The sequence below is a fragment of the Crassostrea angulata genome, chromosome 7 (assembly GCF_025612915.1).
Source record: "Crassostrea angulata isolate pt1a10 chromosome 7, ASM2561291v2, whole genome shotgun sequence".
In the NCBI taxonomy this organism is placed as follows: domain Eukaryota; kingdom Metazoa; phylum Mollusca; class Bivalvia; order Ostreida; family Ostreidae; genus Magallana; species Magallana angulata.
In genome coordinates this window covers 39,423,712-39,441,917 of record NC_069117.1, presented here as the reverse complement: position 1 = coordinate 39,441,917, position 18,206 = coordinate 39,423,712, and the positions used below count along the sequence as shown (strand labels likewise).

Below are 18,206 nucleotides of genomic sequence, written 5' to 3'. Positions count from 1 at the left end.
ATAAGGAATCATTCTTTGAGTATTACTGGTCTCAGGTAATTTTGGCCGGGAGTGTTCAAATCAAATAAAGCTCGAAGGGATTTATGATAGATTTGACCACGCTCTGACCGAAATTATCAACTCATAATATTCATAGAATGATATTTTATTACTCTAATACTTATATTTATTTTATTTTCAATTTCTACACTTTAAAACAACATTTTAAAACCCCTTTTTTAAATGAATAACACATGCTATGTATTATTACGTAGCGCAGCCAATACTGTTTTTCGGTTATGCTGTAGGACACGCCCATTTTGTGTCGCTCGATTTTTATGAAATTATTAGGCTGGGTTATCACTCCTAAAAATATAAATATAATATTTTATATGATGTAGCCAGGATGTGCGCATGCGTGAACTAACTTTCCATAAGAACGATGTATAGAATATGTTATTTTTGGGGGGAGTTGATTTTAGACCTCAGCACAAATCATTGCTGCTGACAAGACTTAGTTCTTGAAAATAATTGATAAATTCGATGTAATGTATGCTGAAGCATTGTTTTTCAAGAAAACATATTTATAAATACCTTGAAAATAGTCAGATTTTAAATGGTACGAACAATTTAAATATTTTTTGGTAGTCGTATGTATTCCTACGCCAAAGTTCAAGATAGTCTCGTTTAACTCGACGCTCGGCTCTCTCCGTAAATCCTTGTCGGATATTTACGGTGTCAGCCGAGCGTTTCGTTGAACGAGACTAGAGTTCAATATTGCTTGGATCCATACAATTTTCGAGAAATATTTATATTACTGATACATAGTTTCATTGAATTCATTTAATCATTAGATATTATTTAACATGATTCATATGGGGGTTTCTCGACATTCTTGTCGAAAAAGTCCAAAAATTCATATGATAAAAATGTGCGTAATTCAAATTAGAAACTACATGTACTTGTCATGCAAAATAACATATCATTAATTTTGAAATAAATAAATATCGATAAAATAAACTCCTGTCAGTCCTTCAGTACTTTGATTTTATATAGTACAACCAGGCACTATAAACAGGATGTGCGCATGCGTGTACCGACTTTTCGGTAAATGTTTGGAAGGAAATTCAAAAGCTGTTTGGAGGAACTTCGAACTGATATTTACGCAATTTAAAAAAGTAAAGTAAATGTTCATTAAAATAGATAGGAATGTTGTGTACATTAGATTTACACCAACATGTTGAATAAATATTCGTATTTGAGAGAACAAAAAAGAGCAATGTTACAGGAAAACAACAGGCACTTAACATCGGATTGGGGGAGGGGGTGTGGAGTGGAGCAGGGACAGGGGGACGAGACTACCCCCTTCAGCACACGTTTTCTCGCAGCAAACATTTTTCTTAAATTTACATATAAAAGGTGAATCCCCCCCCCCCCCAATGTATTTGGGACCAGGTAAAAACTGATATGAAATGGAGGAAATAAACTGTAGAATTGAAGTTAAAGGTACGCCTTACCCCATACCCCCACGGATTAGGATTTTTAAAGGTTTTAATAGCATAGTGTATGTATCACTAGGGTCAGTGTTCGTATCACCAGGGTGGCCATTACCTGGGTCAGTATTACGATTATCAGGGTGTCTATATCTATTTCCAGGGTCAGTGTACGTATTACCAGGGTCTGTGTACCCATCATCTGGGTCTGCATACAAATAACTTTGGTCAGTGTACGTATCATCAGGGTCAGTGTATGTATCAATAGGGTCAGTGTTCGTAACACCAGGGTCTGTATACCCATAACCTGGGTCAGTATTACGATTATCAGGATGTTTATATCTATTACCAGGGTCAGTGTACGTATCACCAGGGTCTGTGTGCCCATCACCAAGTCATTAGACCCATCATCAGGGTCTTAATGCATATCACCAAGGTCAGGAAACATATCACCAGGGTCTAGATGCCCATTAACAGGGTCTCAAAACCTATACTGTTATAGGTATTGAGATCCAGGTGATGGGTATACTGGCACTGGTTACTCGTATACATGTACACACACTTGTAATTGGGTACACTAACCTTGGTTATAGGTAAACTTACCTTGGTGATGGGTATACTGTTTCTAGATATGGGTATACAGACGCTTGTGATGTGCACTCTGGCCCTATTAATACTAGTATACAGACCCCGGTGATAGGCATAAGAACCCGATGAAGTATTGAGACCCTGGTGTCCTTGTAATGGGTATACTAAATCTGGTTATGCGTATATGCGTATACTGAATCTGGTTATGCGTATGCAGACCCTGGTGATACGTACACCGACTCTGGTAGTTTATACTCTGACCCTGGTAATATGTACTCTGACCCTGGTGATGGGTTTACAGACCCTGGTGATGGACACACAGACCTTGGTGAGGGGTTATGGATAGAGTTAAATGGGGCCGTTGTTCTGACCACCCCTAAACCTCCTAATAATCCCTAAAAAAAATAGATTGAATTTTTTTTATATTGAGTCTAAGCGTAGGTGTTTATAGAACCTGGTGAATAGTATATTGTATGAGATACAGTAATATTGGGTTATATATAAACCCAATTCTTTTTACTGGTATGTGTAAGGAAACCGTGATATTTTGTTCAGGCAGGTGGCATCGTAAACAAGTAAAGGGGGGGGGGGGGAGAGGGCTGGGATGGGAGAACCGCCAAACAATTCTTGACATGCAGAAAAACAGTTTTTTCAAAAATTCCAAAATCGTACACCGTGGGGGTAACTATAGAAATGCTAAGGTAATCAAACTTAAGGTCAAGATCTAGTAAATGATTCCAGAGCATCTTTTTGGTGATAGAACCATTATAACGTCATAATTGATTTGAAAAATCATTCTCCCGTACTTTACGGCCCTAAAGAATTATGTAGAAAATTAAACATTTTCTTGACATTTAATGTTAAATCATGGGAAAAGTAATCCCGATACCTATATTCAATTTGACATCATTTTAAAGAGGAAGTCAAGAGCTTGTTTTATTCCATTTTTGGAGAGACTGTAGGCATTCTAGATATATTTCATTAGTCAAAAATGGACAAAACTCCGAAATATGTTTCTTATTAGGGTCTTCCGTTTCCAACGGAAGACCCTCTTGTTATTCTACGGTTTCTTTTTAGGGTCTTCCGTCTTCAGCGGAAGACCCTTCTATTATTCTATTGTTTCTTTTTCACTTTTCTTATTCTTATTAAGGTCTTCCGTTTCCAACGGAAGACCTTATTGTTATTGCTTTGTTTCTTTTTCCCTTTTATTATTTTTTTTTTTCTTACGCTTTTTTGTACAAGCGATTTCTTGAAAACGGCTTGACCGATTTTCGTGAAATTTTCAGATCTTGTAGATATTGATAAAAATCTTATATATAATTTTTTATTTTAATGACGTCATTTCCGTTCGGGAGATATTGACGTTTTAGTGATTTTTAGAGGGTCATTTTGTCCTGCTATCTCCTCCTAAACGAAAAAAGATATTGAATTTAAATTTTCAGGGATTGTAGACAAAAGATTGTAGATGTGTTTAAAGGCATTTATGGTTGTCTGGCTTCAAAGGCGTCGAAGCTCGCCTGGACCCGAAAATCGAGTTTGAAAAAACGACGTAATTTTTAATGGTTTTCGTTCTTTATCCCCTTTCCTGAAAATATTTTACTATAACATATAGAGCAAATAAAATTCATATTTACAAGAGCTTTCGATTGATAACAAGAAAAAGGGGCTGGTCCCTCAATTTAGGGGCCAAAAGGGCTCTAAAGTCTTTCTTCCATAGCCCTTTACTGAGAAATATTTTGTAATATGTTAAAGAAGCAAAAATGTTAATCTTTCACTAAAAAAAACTATACATTATAAAATTTTTATTCTGCGTTACGTAATTAGGGGTTTTAAGGGGCCAGAAGTCCAAAACTTCGATCGAATATATCTCAAAAAGGACAAATATTTTGAAAAGCAATATAGAATAAAAGATGCTTAGAATGATGTTTTAAACAACATTCAATCATAAAAGTTTCGTTATCTGGCCCCATTAAGGAGATTAGGGGTCGGCCCCTAAAATGTCCTATCCCAGATAGCTCTAAAACGGGAAAGAATTTCTAAACACTTGTTGAACAAAATATGTTTAATATCAAAAGAACTTTCGTATGATGCCAAGAAAAAGGGGCTTGCACTTCAATTTAGGGGCCAAAAGGGCTCTAAAGTCTTTCTTTCATAGCCCTTTACTGAGAAATATTTTGTAATATGTTTAAGAAGCAAAAATGTTCATCTTTCACTAAAAAAACTATACATTATAAAATTTTTATTCTGCGTTACGTAATTAGGGGTTTTAAGGGGCCAGAAATCCAAAACTTCGATCGAATATATCTCAAAAAGGACAAATATTTTGAAAAGCAATATAGAATAAAAGATGCTTAGAATGATGTTTTAAACAATATTCAATCATAAAATGTTTCGTTATCTGGCCCCATTAAGGAGATTAGGGGTCGGCCCCTAAAACGTCCTATCCCAGATAGCTCAAAAACGGCAAAGAATTTCTAAACACTTGTTGAACAAAATATGTTTAATATCAAAAGAACTTTCGTATGATACCAAGAAAAAGGGGCTAGCCCTTCAATTTAGGGGCCAAAAGGGCTCTAAAGTCTTTCTTTCATAGCACTTTACTGAGAAATGTTTTGTAATATGTATAAGAAGCAAAAATGTTCATTTTTCACTAATAAAACTATACATTATAAAATTTGTATCATGCGTTACGTAATTAGGGGTTTTAAGGGGCCAGAAGTCCAAAACTTCGATCGAATATATCTCAAAAAGGACAAATATTTTGAAAAGCAATATAGAATAAAAGATGCTTAGAATGATGTTTTAAACAATATTCAATCATAAAAGTTTCGTTATCTGGCCCCAATAAGGAGATTAGGGGTCGGCCCCTAAAACGTCCTATCCCAGATAGCTCAAAAACGGCAAAGAATTTCTAAACACTTGTTGAACAAAATATGTTTAATATCAAAAGAACTTTCGTATGATGCCTAGAAAAAGGGGCTGGCCCTTCAATTTAGGGGCCAAAAGGGCTCTAAAGTCTTTCTTTCATAGCACTTTACTGAAAAATATTTTGTTATATGTTTAGGAAGCAATATATTCATCTCACATTTATTTAACAATATATTATAATTATTTTATCATGTGCACCGTATTAAGGGGTTTTTAATGGGTTTTAAGGGGCCAGAAGTACAAAACGTTGATAACATACCTCAAACAGAACAAATATTTTAAAAAGCATCATTTTGAAAATCAATATAGAATAAAATGCTGAGAATGATGTTCCTAACAAAATTCAACCATCAATTTTTTTTTATTGTTGCCCCGATAAGGAGATAAAGGGTCAAATATCAAAGTCAAGGTCATATAACCTTCAAAAAATCGCACGGAAGACCTCCTCGTTGCTCGCAACGAGATCGTGTCTAGTTATTATTATTATTCTTTTTTTTTCTTACCGATTTTGTGCAGACGATTTCTCGGAGATGGCTGGGTCGATTTCGCTCAAATTTTCAATATAAACGTGTTTTCATCTAAACCTGATATATAATTTTTATTTTTTGAAAATACACTTCCGGTCGGAAGTTATCGTCCGTTTACGATTTTAAAAAGTCAATTTTGTCTGTCGGGTTTCTCAAAAACGAGCAAAGATATAGAGCTGAAATTTTCAGAGATGATAGATCTACCGTTTTTCTAATGTACCTCGGTCAAGAGAATGTCCGCCGTCACTTCCGGTCGTCACCGGAAGGAAATTTGAAAAATTGAATTTTTCGACTTTTTTATTTTTTAATATTTTTCTTTGAGATTTTTACACCTTATAGTGACCCTTTTACTGATTAAGAATATGTAATTAGTTTTAAAATCGATCAAGGCATTCTCGAGAAATTAAGCGTCAAAGTTCTGAAGCGGAGTCCGAGTAGCTCAGTCGTTATAGTCGTGGACATGGCCCAGGCGACCCGGGTTCAAGCCTCGAGTGCCGCAAATTTTTTTTTTTTTTTTTCGCTTAGATCTACGATTTTATCTTTGAATTGATAAGTTTAATCTTATCTATTCAAAAATTGGACGGAAGACCCACTCGTTGCTCGCAACGAGATCGAATCTAGTTATTATTATTCTACATTTTTCCTCTGACATTTTTCGAGAGCTATAACTCAAAAACTATTTGGTCGATTTTCACCAAATTTACAGGACTGATAGAACATAAAACGTGCTTGCGAATGTAAAATTTTGAGCTGATGACGTCACTTCCAGTTTGAGATTTTGAGGATTTTGTGAATTTTTTAGGACCATTTTGTCCACGTAACTCCTCCGAAACTAAAGGGTATAGAAAAGTGAAACTTTCAAGAATATGTAGATGAATGTCTGTAGATGATCCTCTGTATTTGACATTGTGGAAAATGCGCACGGCGCCGAAGCTCGCCCGAGGTCAAAAATTGGCACCAAAATTTTTGGCAAATTTTGAACACGTTTTGCAAAATATCTTTTAACCTGTTGATAATTTGTAAAAACATGTAATGCAAAAGTTGTTAAGATTTACACGAGCTTTTGTTTTGTTTTAATAAAAAGGGGCTGGCCCCTTTAATTAGGGGCCAGGAGGGCTCTAAAGTCTTTTAATTTTAACTCTTAACTGAGCAATAATTTGTCATTAATTATAGAAGCAAAAATGTTCATTGTACAGCTGTTTATCTACACAGTACCTTATTTTAAACATTTGTTACATAAGTAGGGGTTTCAAGGGGCCAGAAGACCAACACTTTGATCATTAATATCTTAAAAAGGAGAAATATTTTGAAAGGCAATGTTGAACAAAAGTTGCATAAAATAATGTTCTTTAGAACATGGTACCTTAAAATTTATGGTTTGTGGCCCCAGTAAGGAGTTTAAGGGTCGGCCCCTAAAACACTGTTGTCAAGATATCTCCAAATCGGTCAACAATTTCTGAACACTTATTAAACCAAATATGTTTATATTAATAAGATCTTTTATTTAATATTAAGAAAAAGGGACCAGCCCCTCAAATTAGGGGCCAAGAGCGCTCTAAAATCTTTATATAATAACTCTTTACTGAAAAATAATTTGTTATTATTTATAGAAGCAAAAATGTTCATTGTACAGCTGTTCATCTATTCTGGACCATACTAAAGTCATATGTTACATAATTAGGGGTTTGAAGGGGCCAGAAGTCCAAAACTTTGATCAATATTATCTTGAAAAGGAGAAATATTTTGAAAAACATTGTATAACAAAAGTTGCTGAAAATAATGTTGTGAACAATGTGATACCTATACATTTTTCGTTGGTGGCCCCAGTTAGGAGTTGAAGGGTCGGCCCCTAAAACACAGTTGTTCCGATATCTCTATAACGGTTAATAATTCATGAACACTTGTTGCATAAAATATGTTTATATTTGCGAGACCTTTAATTTGATATCAAGAAAAAGGGGCTGACCCTTCAAATTAGGGGCCAGGAGGGCTATGCTACAAAGTCTTTTTATAGTAACCTTTTTTAGAGCGATAATTTGTTTTTAATCATAAAAGCAAAAATAAAAGCTTATTAAGTTTAATGTAAAACTGAAATCCGTTTTAAAATCGGCCGATGCATTACAAAGATATAGGTTTTTGAAAATTGACTTTTCTGGAAATTTTGATTCCACATTCTTGGTAAAGAAAAGAATATTATGTTCATAGTTTAATTAACTCGTACCTAAAATATATCGATAATTGTTAAATCGTACTTAAACACATTCGGATTTGTATTTGCTAAGTCGTTCTTGAAATTGATAATGTTATTGCTAATTCGTACCTAGAATCATTTTGATTTTGTGAACTCGTACCAAAAATAATTCGATTTTTTTTTTCTTTTTGTTTTATTTACTTATGTTTATTGGTTTAAGAACTCTGCTTCTTAGAGACACTTTTAGCTTTACCTTCGACATTATCGGAAGACCCACTCGTTGCTTTGCAACAAGCTTTGCTCTAGTTTCCTTTATATTTCATTGAAAATGACAGCTTAAAACATGATTTTTCAATGTGTTTACCTAAAATTTTAGCCCCGGTACACCCTATTTTAATGAAGCATCATGAAAAGAAATTATATCTTAAATTTTATAAAACTGTAGGCACCTTTCATTTACTTGATCTTGACCTTAAATTTCACTGTTTATTTCCTCCAAGTCACTTTCCATTTTTTACATGCTCCGAAAATGCTAGGAAAGAGGGGGGGGGGGGGGGCAACTGCATGGGGACATGCCTCTCCCTGTCACCCCCAACCACCCACCACCCGTTTGAAACTACGTGTCTATTGTTTTCCTGCAGCATTGCCTTTATTGTCCTCGCAAATATTTAATTAACCTTTTTTAGTGTAAACCAAAGGTACATAACATTCCTATTACTTTTAATGACTATATGATATTAAAGTAGCGTTTTTCTTTTTTGACACCTATCATCTGTTCAAAGTTTCTCCCAACAAACGTTTACCAATCCTGATGGAAAGTTTGTTCACGCATGCGCACATCCTGGTTATAATGCCTGGCTATGTCATATAAAATATCATTTATATTTTTCAAGTGTCCTTTACTGTGATAACATTACAAATCAATTTTGAAACCTATGGCCCAATTATTTCTTTAAAATGAGCGACACAAATAAGCGTGTCCTACAGCATAACCGAAAAACGGTACGGTATTTGCCGCAATAATACATAACATATGCTATGCATGAAAAAAAAAAAAACCCAGTGGTTTTGAAATGTTGTTTTGAAGTGTAGAAATAAGAAATAATATAAATATATAAGCAAAAAGGCATCATTCTTTGAATATTATGAGGTGATAATTTCGGTCGGAACATGCATACCAAATCTATCAAAGAGCCCTTCAAGCTTTATTGGATTCGAACACGCACCGACCAAAAGAAATATGAATAATGAACATAAATCTGCCCATGCAAGCGTTTAAAGATATCCTATTCATCGGTAAAAGGCAATTAGAATAGTAAATTTTTTAAATCGTTTAAAAAGAAATCTGACTGAACAAAATAATTATGGATACAACTTTTTAAATTTACGATACTTAAAATAACTAGATACGTAAAAACATCAGACCTATATCGATCATTTTTGCTGTAAAATTGATTTTTTTTGTATAGCTTTGTAAGGAAATTTCCCTAGTGTTGACCTCGTGACATCACTGAAGAAGCCTCGTTATCGCCTTATTTCACATTTTCTCTTGATTAGATTTCTAAAAGAAGGTAAAAATAGGCACTTTGAAGAGGCGTAACTCCATTATTTTTGTATCGATTTTGATGCAGTTTTTGCATTAAATTCTGGTAAATAAATTCTATGACATTAGTTCGACATTGGCTGGGCTGCAGTTTCCGTTTTAAAAATCAGCATGCTCAATCATTAATGATTAATAGCATTGACTAAACAATTTTTGGGAAGTTTGCGCAGAAACCCGTCGAAACAAATCTGTATACCCTGCATAATATTTTTGGTGAAAATGCGTTGACATAGCCAAGCATTATACTAGTAACCAGGATGTGCGCATGCGTGAACCAACTTTCCATCGGGATTGGTAAACGTTTGGGAGGAAATTTGATAGCTTCTTGGAGAAACTTCGAACTGATGATAGGTGCCAAAAAACAAAAAACAAAAAACCGCGACTTTAATATCATATAGTCATTAAAACTGATAGGGATGTTTTGTACCTTTGGTTTACACTAAAAAAAGTTAATTAAATATTGGCGAGGACAATTAAGGCAATGTTACAGGAAAACAATAGACACGTAGCTTCAATCGGGTGGGTTTGTGGGGTGGCAGGGAGAGGCCTGTCCCCATGCAGTTTCTCCCCCCCCCCTCTTTCCTAGCATTTTTGGAGCATGTAAAAAATTGAAAGTGACTGGGAGGAAATAAACAGTGAAATTTAAGTTTGAGGTAAACTTAGCTTTTCTATAGCTACCCCCACGGTGTACAATTTTCGAATTTTTTAAAGACTTTGTTTTTTGCATGTCAAGAATTGTTTGGCGATTCTCCCATCCCATCCCCCTCTTTTCACTTGTTTACGATGCCACCTGCCTGAACACAATATCACGGTTTCCTTACATATACCAGTAAAAAAGAATTGGGTTTATATTTAAACCAATATTACTGTATCTCATACAATATACCATTCACCAGGTTCTATAAACACCTACGCTTAAATTCTTTATAAAAAAATTCAAGGTTAGGAGGAGAGGGATACTTTTTTTTCAGGGGTTATTGGGGAGGAATAGGGGTGGTCAGAACACTGACCCCATGTAGCTCTATCCATAACCCCTCACCGAGGTCTGTGTGTCCATCACCAGGGTCTGTATACCCATCACCAGGGTCAGAGTACATATTACTAGGGTCAGAGTAAGTACTACCAGAGTCACACCTATACTGGTGATACGAACACTGACCTTGGTGATATGAATTAAGACCCTGATGATGGGTCTAATGACTTGGTGATGGGCACACAGACCTTAGTGATGCGTACACTGACGCTGGTAATAGATATACATCCTGATAATAGTTATGTTGACCCAGGTTATGGGTACACAGACCCTGGTGATATCCTAGTGATACATACACTATGCTATTAAAACATTTAAAAATCCTAATCCGTCGTGGTATGGGATAAGGCGTACCTTTAACTTTAATTCTACAGTTTATTTCCTCCCTTTCATTTCAGTTTTACCTGGTCCCAAAAACATTAGGGGGAACTCTTTGTTAATTCACCTTTTATATGTAAATTTAAGAAAAATGTTTGCTGCGAGAAAACGTGTGCTTAAGGGGGTAGTCTAGCTCGTCCCCCTGCCCCTGCCCCTGCTCCACTCCACACCCCCTCCCCCACTCCGATGTTAAGTGCCTGTTGTTTTCCTGTAACATTGCTCTTTTTTGTTCTCTCAAATACTTAGTACTAATATTTATTCAACATTTTGGTGTAAATCTAATGTACACAACATTCCTATCTCTTTTAATGAACATTTATAATGTAAAAATCGAATTTTCTATCCTTTTTTAAATTGCGCAAATATCAGTTCGAAGTTCTTCCCAGACGTTTACCGAAAAGTCGGTACACGCATGCGCACATCCTGGTTATAGTGCCTGGTTGTACTATATAAAATCGAAAGACGGGGTCTTGAAAGTTCGAATTTGTAATTGTCCTGGATTTCCTCGAATATGCTTTCAAAATTTATGAGTTTGAATTAGTTGTTACAATCTATGTTAATTCGGCTTTTTTGCAATTGTCTGATACGTTGTCTAAATTTTACTCAATCCCGGCCTTCATAATTGTAGAAAATTGATACAACGGTATATTATGTAAAATAAGACCCCAAGGAAAAATTTTAAAAATTACTACTAACCGGGAAAATCAAACAACTCTATTAAAGTAGATAATTTTAATCATTAGATTTATTCAATTTTGTGATCCAAGGGAAAATCCAAAAGTCGGACGTAATAAAAGTATTATAAAAAACCCGAAAACTCAAAAACTCTAAAACTGCTGAATTAATAAACAAAGTGAACATTTGTATACCGATAACAAACACGGGCAAGAAAATTAAGTAATGGTATTGGTAATTTAATGCCCAAATTCATGAAGTAATTGTAATGTAATGTATTTACAATGTAATTCACCCCAAGCCTGATTCCAGCTAAGCCGGAAAATATGAACATTAACATTTATCTTGGTTCTTCAATCGATAAGATTGTATATATTATATGATGTATAAGTCTTCCAAAAAGTATAATCTATGATAGATTTTGCTTACAATGCATTGTTTAAAATTTAAATTCAGTTTAATCAACTAAAGAGCCAACGAACGAGAAGGCAAATTCAGACTTGTTTTTATTTTCTTTGTACAAAATTCCTTTAGAGACGAACAGCAGTCATACCGCAAGTAGACTGGAAGCCAATGAAACACCTATTTAATTTGTAAAACATCTGTGTACAAAAAATCATATTGACGCAAGCGTCAAATGGGCCGCAAAAAATATAACTGTTGTATGAATCATTGGTTGCTTACAGAAAAATACACCACAAAGAAGAAAATAAGAGTTGGTTGTACTAATTTTTATGGTAAATTTTGATATACATGTACTTTCAGCAACTTGTTTTGAAGTTTAACTTTTTACTATTATCATAAGGAATCGATTTCGTTACTATGAGCACTTCTAACGGAAATTTTATGATCATTGCCATAGTATGAAGTAATATTTGTACATTACTCTAATACAAGGTTCAACTCATCATTTGAAATTTATCTTGGAGATAATGTATTTCAAACCATTTTGGTTTTTTTGTTGTTGCATTGTATTGAATGAAAACTAAATGCATTAGTTTAATATATGATTTCAAGGGGCCTCATAATAAGATAAAAATGAATTAGTTCAAATTTTCCAGTCAATTCAAATTTTCATTTCTGTCATATTCTTGTGTAAATAATTGATATAATGTCATTTCATGATATTTTCTACCACATTTTACATGGAAATATAATAAATACACACGCAAAGTCATTTTATTTGGATTGGCACATAGAAATTCAAATATATCATTTATATAAAATTTAATGACATTCAGGTCTTTAGTATTGCAGGTCTCTAGTATGTCCCGCATACCGTTTTGAAAAGAATGAAGAACTCCGAATTTTTCCGAATAGATTATAATAGTCTCGATAAAAACGCGACAAACACCACAATATACTAAGTATGACCTACTTTTCATTTACGAGTAAAACAAAAAATATGTGATATTTTCTAAAAGGAATAAAACATATTTCTACATGAAAATTTACCTTTAATTCTTTAATACCTTAAAACTAAGCATAAAATTAATTCTACTAAAAAAGAACTATTCCGCAGAAACACAGTAACAATATCTAAATGTGTTTCAAATAACGGACCGCCTTCCGGCGGCCCGTAATAACCCGTCCCGAATTTAACTTCGGCTTGCGCATGAAGTTTGGTAGTATTAAGGTGAAATTAACAACTTTTCAAAAATGACACATTGCGTTTGGGAACTTTAATTTCGATTCCATTATCGACCTTTTCTATTGATTAATGAGCTCGTACACAACTGAATCGTCAACGGCGCTGTGCATTCAGTTACGTAACTCATTCCAAATTTGAACCCGAGCAAGAATATTTTGATCAATAAATTTTCTAAATAGAATTTTAGAATACACAGAGGACTTAAAAAGATTTAATGCGTGTTTTTATAATACATATTTACTCAAATGTACTATTTTCTTACACGTAGACTCAATTCATGTGTTCTACGCGTGCCTTCCGGTTTGAGACTTCAGCTGACAGTAAACGGTCACGTGACCCCGTCTAAAAATAGCCTATTCTAAACATCGTCCTGATGGAAAGTTGTTTCACGCATGCACACATCCTAGTTATAATGCCTGGCTACATCATATAAAATATTATATTTATATTTTAAGTGTCCTTTACTGTGACATTCCAGCCCAATAATTTCGTAAAAAACGAGCAACTCAAAATGGGCGAGCATAACCGAAAAACAGTATTGGTTGCGCTGCGTAATAATACATAGCATGTGTTATTCATTTAAAAAAAACCAGTGGTTTTAGAATGTTGTTTTAAAGTGTAGAAATTGGAAATAATATAAATATAAGTATTAAAGTAATAAGGAATCATTCTTTGAATACTATGAGTTGATAATTTCGGTCAGAGCGTGGTCAAATCTATCATAAATCCTTTCGAGCTTTATTTGATTTGAACACATCCCGGCCAAAATCACCTGAGACCTGTAAAATGACTCAAAGAATGATTCAATTCTATTCCAGACCGGTATTTTGTTTAAGTATAGCGTAATCTCACGGTTTGGTGATGTAATGAGATGAAAAATGGATATATATCTTAATGAATCAGCATGCTCATTGATTGATAGCATTAATTAAACACATTTTTGGAATTTTGACAGAAACCCGTCGAAACAAAACTGTATATATTGTATTTTTTGGTGAAATTGCATTGCTACATATTTAACAGTTCTTAAATACTTTGTATCTATCTATGTAGGAATTCTAGCAAAGCTGATAAAGTAAGGTGTCTTTTGGAATTGTTACATCTGTTACCATGGTTACAGCAACAGTTGTGACAATATGTTCCTCCACTTTTGTTTTTACGCCAGTTTACTTCATTTACCATTTCGCCGTTTAACGCCGATCAATTGATCGGCGCATTTCGTCGTACGCCTATATGGGACAAATGAAGTCCGCCACGTTTAATTGTTCCCCAAAACATGAAATTTGTTACCACAAATTGGGTAAAAATATGTTATATCCGATTTAAAAAACCGAAATTACGATTTAAAACTTTGAAATAACGAATTCAAGAATTCGTTATTTCAAATTTAATATGTTATAACGAATTCAAGAATTCGTTATTTCAAATTTAATATGTTATAACGAATTCAAGAATTCGTTATTTCAAATTTAATTTGTTAAAACAGATTTTAAAATTTGAAATAACAAATTCAGCGAATTAGTTATAACAGATTAAATTCGTTATAACAAATTCCTAAAATTTGTTATAACAAATTTATTTCGTTATAACGGATTCAACAATTCGTTATAACGATTTAAATTCGTTTTAACAAATTCAAGAATTCGTTATATGAAATTCAATATTTTTTTGGGATAGGTCCTAAATGGGCTTCCGTTGGGTAAGTGAGTTAGTGAACGAATGAATGAATGCATACATATGAGATAAGGACCCATATTCAAGACTAATGTGAAGTCATGAAAACGAAGGATGGTGGTATTAAGATAAAATACCCTATACTAAAAATTGAAAGCGTAGATGATTATTTTTTAATTGTGATCAACAATGCTTTTCATAGTAGCTGTTTGTCCAAAGAATCTGCATATTTATTTACAAAAATTCAAACGACAAATGACGAAAAACAGTAAAAACAAATATTAACTAGAGTGTTTTAAGTGATCTTGAGGAATCTTATTTACCATTGGGCGATGATGCTGGTGTAGTTGATGCAGTTGCACTAGTAGTATTCATTAAAGTTGTACTGCTTGGCACGTGATGTGTTGTCTGGCCTATTAATGAATAAGTGAAAATAATAAATCAAATCAATAAATTAATATTTAAAGTTCGAGAATTCTGAGAAAATACAACTGTCAGAAAAAAAACTTATATTTTATTTCTAAGGATTGCAAATTCTATGAAGCTTAGAATATATTAACTTGATTTTAACGCGTTCGATAAACTTAAAAAAAAACTTACAGAACAATAAATTACACAATATTGTCAGAGGGTCAATATTGCTAATTTTATATAGATATATATAGATATATATATATATATATATATATATATATATATATATATATATATATATATATATATATATATATATATATATATATACTTGTCCCTGTTTCAATGTTCACACATAAAAGGAGAATGGCGAAGGGTTTCGTGAAAAGCATATTTTAATAGCGAGAGAATTCTAAGGACATAGAACTTTCAGAAAAAACATCATTTTATTTCATAGAGATGCAAAATTCTGTCCATAATGGAATAAATCAACTTGATTTTACAGCGTTTGATAAATAATACTAGCGTACTTTGACATGCCCGTAATTTGTTAAAATCTTTTTATCAATGCATTCAACAATCGAAACTATGTTTGCCTTTCTTATGCGTCGGTATACGTTTGTGCCAGGTATCGTTGGGTGACAGCAGCTCAAGTGAAGTCTAAGCTTAAGTCCGAGTAGGAATACTTATTGTATTTCTATTCATTTAATCTGGGTATATGAATTCAAGAGAATGGAAACAAAAATAGACAATAAAAGGCTTTCTTTCTTGATCAATTTGGGATATCCATGTAAGTGCTCCTATCACAAGCTTCTATCTGGTATGGATTAATTTTTTAAAACCTTTGTCCTTAAATTCTGTTAAACAACGATCATAACATATTGGCCTATTTCATCACAAAAACATGAAAAGAAATGCAAGCTGCCTTACAATGAATGGTGCTGAGTGAATAATTTACGATAACAAATATGCAAGGATCGAAACAATAGATAAATACAAAGTGCTTCATCTCAAAATTATTTAATGCATTAAATATGATTTAAAAGCTATTTGTGTTCCTTTGTTACTAAGAGGCTAGACGACTGCACTAGGTTTTGATGAAAATAGAAAAATATAACAAAGTTGATTGGGGGGTCGGACGAGACTAGAAAACACCGCTGGTATATTTTCAATATATTTGGCAACATATAATATAGGATCTGACCCCCTACATGAAAACATAAAAAATAACTATTGCCCACTATAATTTGCGTCAATTTTGAATGACAGTAAAAAGGCATGTGTTTGTTTACTTATAAAAGTTAACTATATGCTGTACATTACAGTGATTAATTCTTTCTAGTTACAAAGATATAGAATTTTAATTGTTTATTTTCCTAATGCATTTACATGAATATTGATAAAGAAGGAGCGAAACCGACCTCATTGCACATATCCGCGCGGGAAATCAGTTAGCCGTTATTGTTTTCCTAATTATATATCTGTCTCGATGTTATTTACAGTTTAAACAATTGTTACTTTGAAATATATACATGTATTATGAATTTTATACGTTTGTCATTCACGGTACTATTATTTTTAAATGTTGAAATAAGATACATTCAAGATTATGGGTGAGTGGGTAAGTGAGTTAGTGAACGAATGAATGAATGCATACATATGAGATAAGGACCCATATTCAAGACTAATGTGAAGTCATGAAAACGAAGGATGGTGGTATTAAGATAAAATACCCTATACCTAAAATTGAAAGCGTAGATGAGTATTTTTTAATTGTGATCAACAATGCTTTTCATAGTAGCTGTTTGTCCAAAGAATCTGCATATTTATTTACAAAAATTCAAACGACAAATGACGAAAAACAGTAAAAACAAATATTAACTAGAGTGTTTTAAGTGATCTAGAGGAATCTTATTTACCATTGGGCGATGATGCTGGTGTAGTTGATGCAGTTGCACTAGTAGTATTCATTAAAGTTGTACTGCTTGGCACGTGATGTGTTGTCTGGCCTATTAATGAATAAGTGAAAATAATAAATCAAATCAATAAATTAATATTTAAAGTTCGAGAATTCTGAGAAAGTACAACTGTCAGAAAAAAAAACTTATATTTTATTTCTAAGGATTGCAAATTCTATGAAGCTTAGAATATATTAACCTGATTTTAACGCGTTCGATAAACTTTAAAAAACTTACAGAACAATAAATTACACAATATTGTCAGAGGGTCAATATTGCTAATATATATAAAAGGAGAATGGCGAAGGGTTTCGTGAAAAGCATATTTTAATAGCGAGAGAATTCTAAGGACATAGAACTTTCAGAAAAAACATCATTTTATTTCATAGAGATGCAAAATTCTGTCCATAATGGAATAAATCAACTTGATTTTACAGCGTTTGATAAATAATACTAGCGTACTTTGTCATGCCCGTAATTTGTTAAAATCTTTTAATCAATGCATTCAACAATCGAAACTATGTTTGCCTTTCTTATGCGTCGGTATACGTTTGTGCCAGGTATCGTTGGGTGACAGCAGCTCAAGTGAAGTCTAAGTTTAAGTCCGAGTAGGAATACTTATTGTATTTCTATTCATTTAATCTGGGTATATGAATTCAAGAGAATGGAGACAAAAATAGACAATAAAAGGCTTTCTTTCTTGATCAATTTGGGATATCCATGTAAGTGCTCCTATCACAAGCTTCTATCTGGTATGAATTAATTTTTTAAAACCTTTGTCCTTAAATTCTGTTAAACAACGATCATAACATATTGGCCTATTTCATCACAAAAACATGGAAAGAAATGCAAGCTGCCTTACAATGAATGGTGCTGAGTGAATAATTTACGATACAAATTATGCAAGGATCGAAACAACAGATAAATACAAAGTGCTTCATCTCAAAATTATTTAATGCATTAAATATGATTTAAAAGCTATTTGTGTTCCTTTGTTACTAAGAGGCTAGACGACTGCACTAGGTTTTGATGAAAATAGAAAAATATAACAAAGGTGAAGATGAAAATAGGCCTTTTATTCAAATAAATGTCAATGACGTAAAAAAAAAAATGT

The 18,206-nt window shown here is 33.3% G+C and overlaps 1 protein-coding gene across 3 annotated transcripts in view; it reads right to left on the bottom strand.

Annotated features, from left to right (window-relative positions):
• The window catches only part of LOC128156461 (mucin-3A-like), a 58,874-nt gene that overhangs the window by 22,748 nt on the left and 17,920 nt on the right, over positions 1-18,206 (bottom strand). For all 3 annotated transcript variants that reach the window (XM_052818623.1, XM_052818624.1, XM_052818625.1), the window contains exons 15-16: positions 17,054-17,143; positions 15,044-15,133 (exon numbers count right to left, since the gene is read on the bottom strand). In XM_052818623.1, the coding sequence (XP_052674583.1) occupies positions 15,044-15,133; positions 17,054-17,143 (180 nt within the window). The remainder of the gene's footprint in view (positions 1-15,043; positions 15,134-17,053; positions 17,144-18,206) is intronic.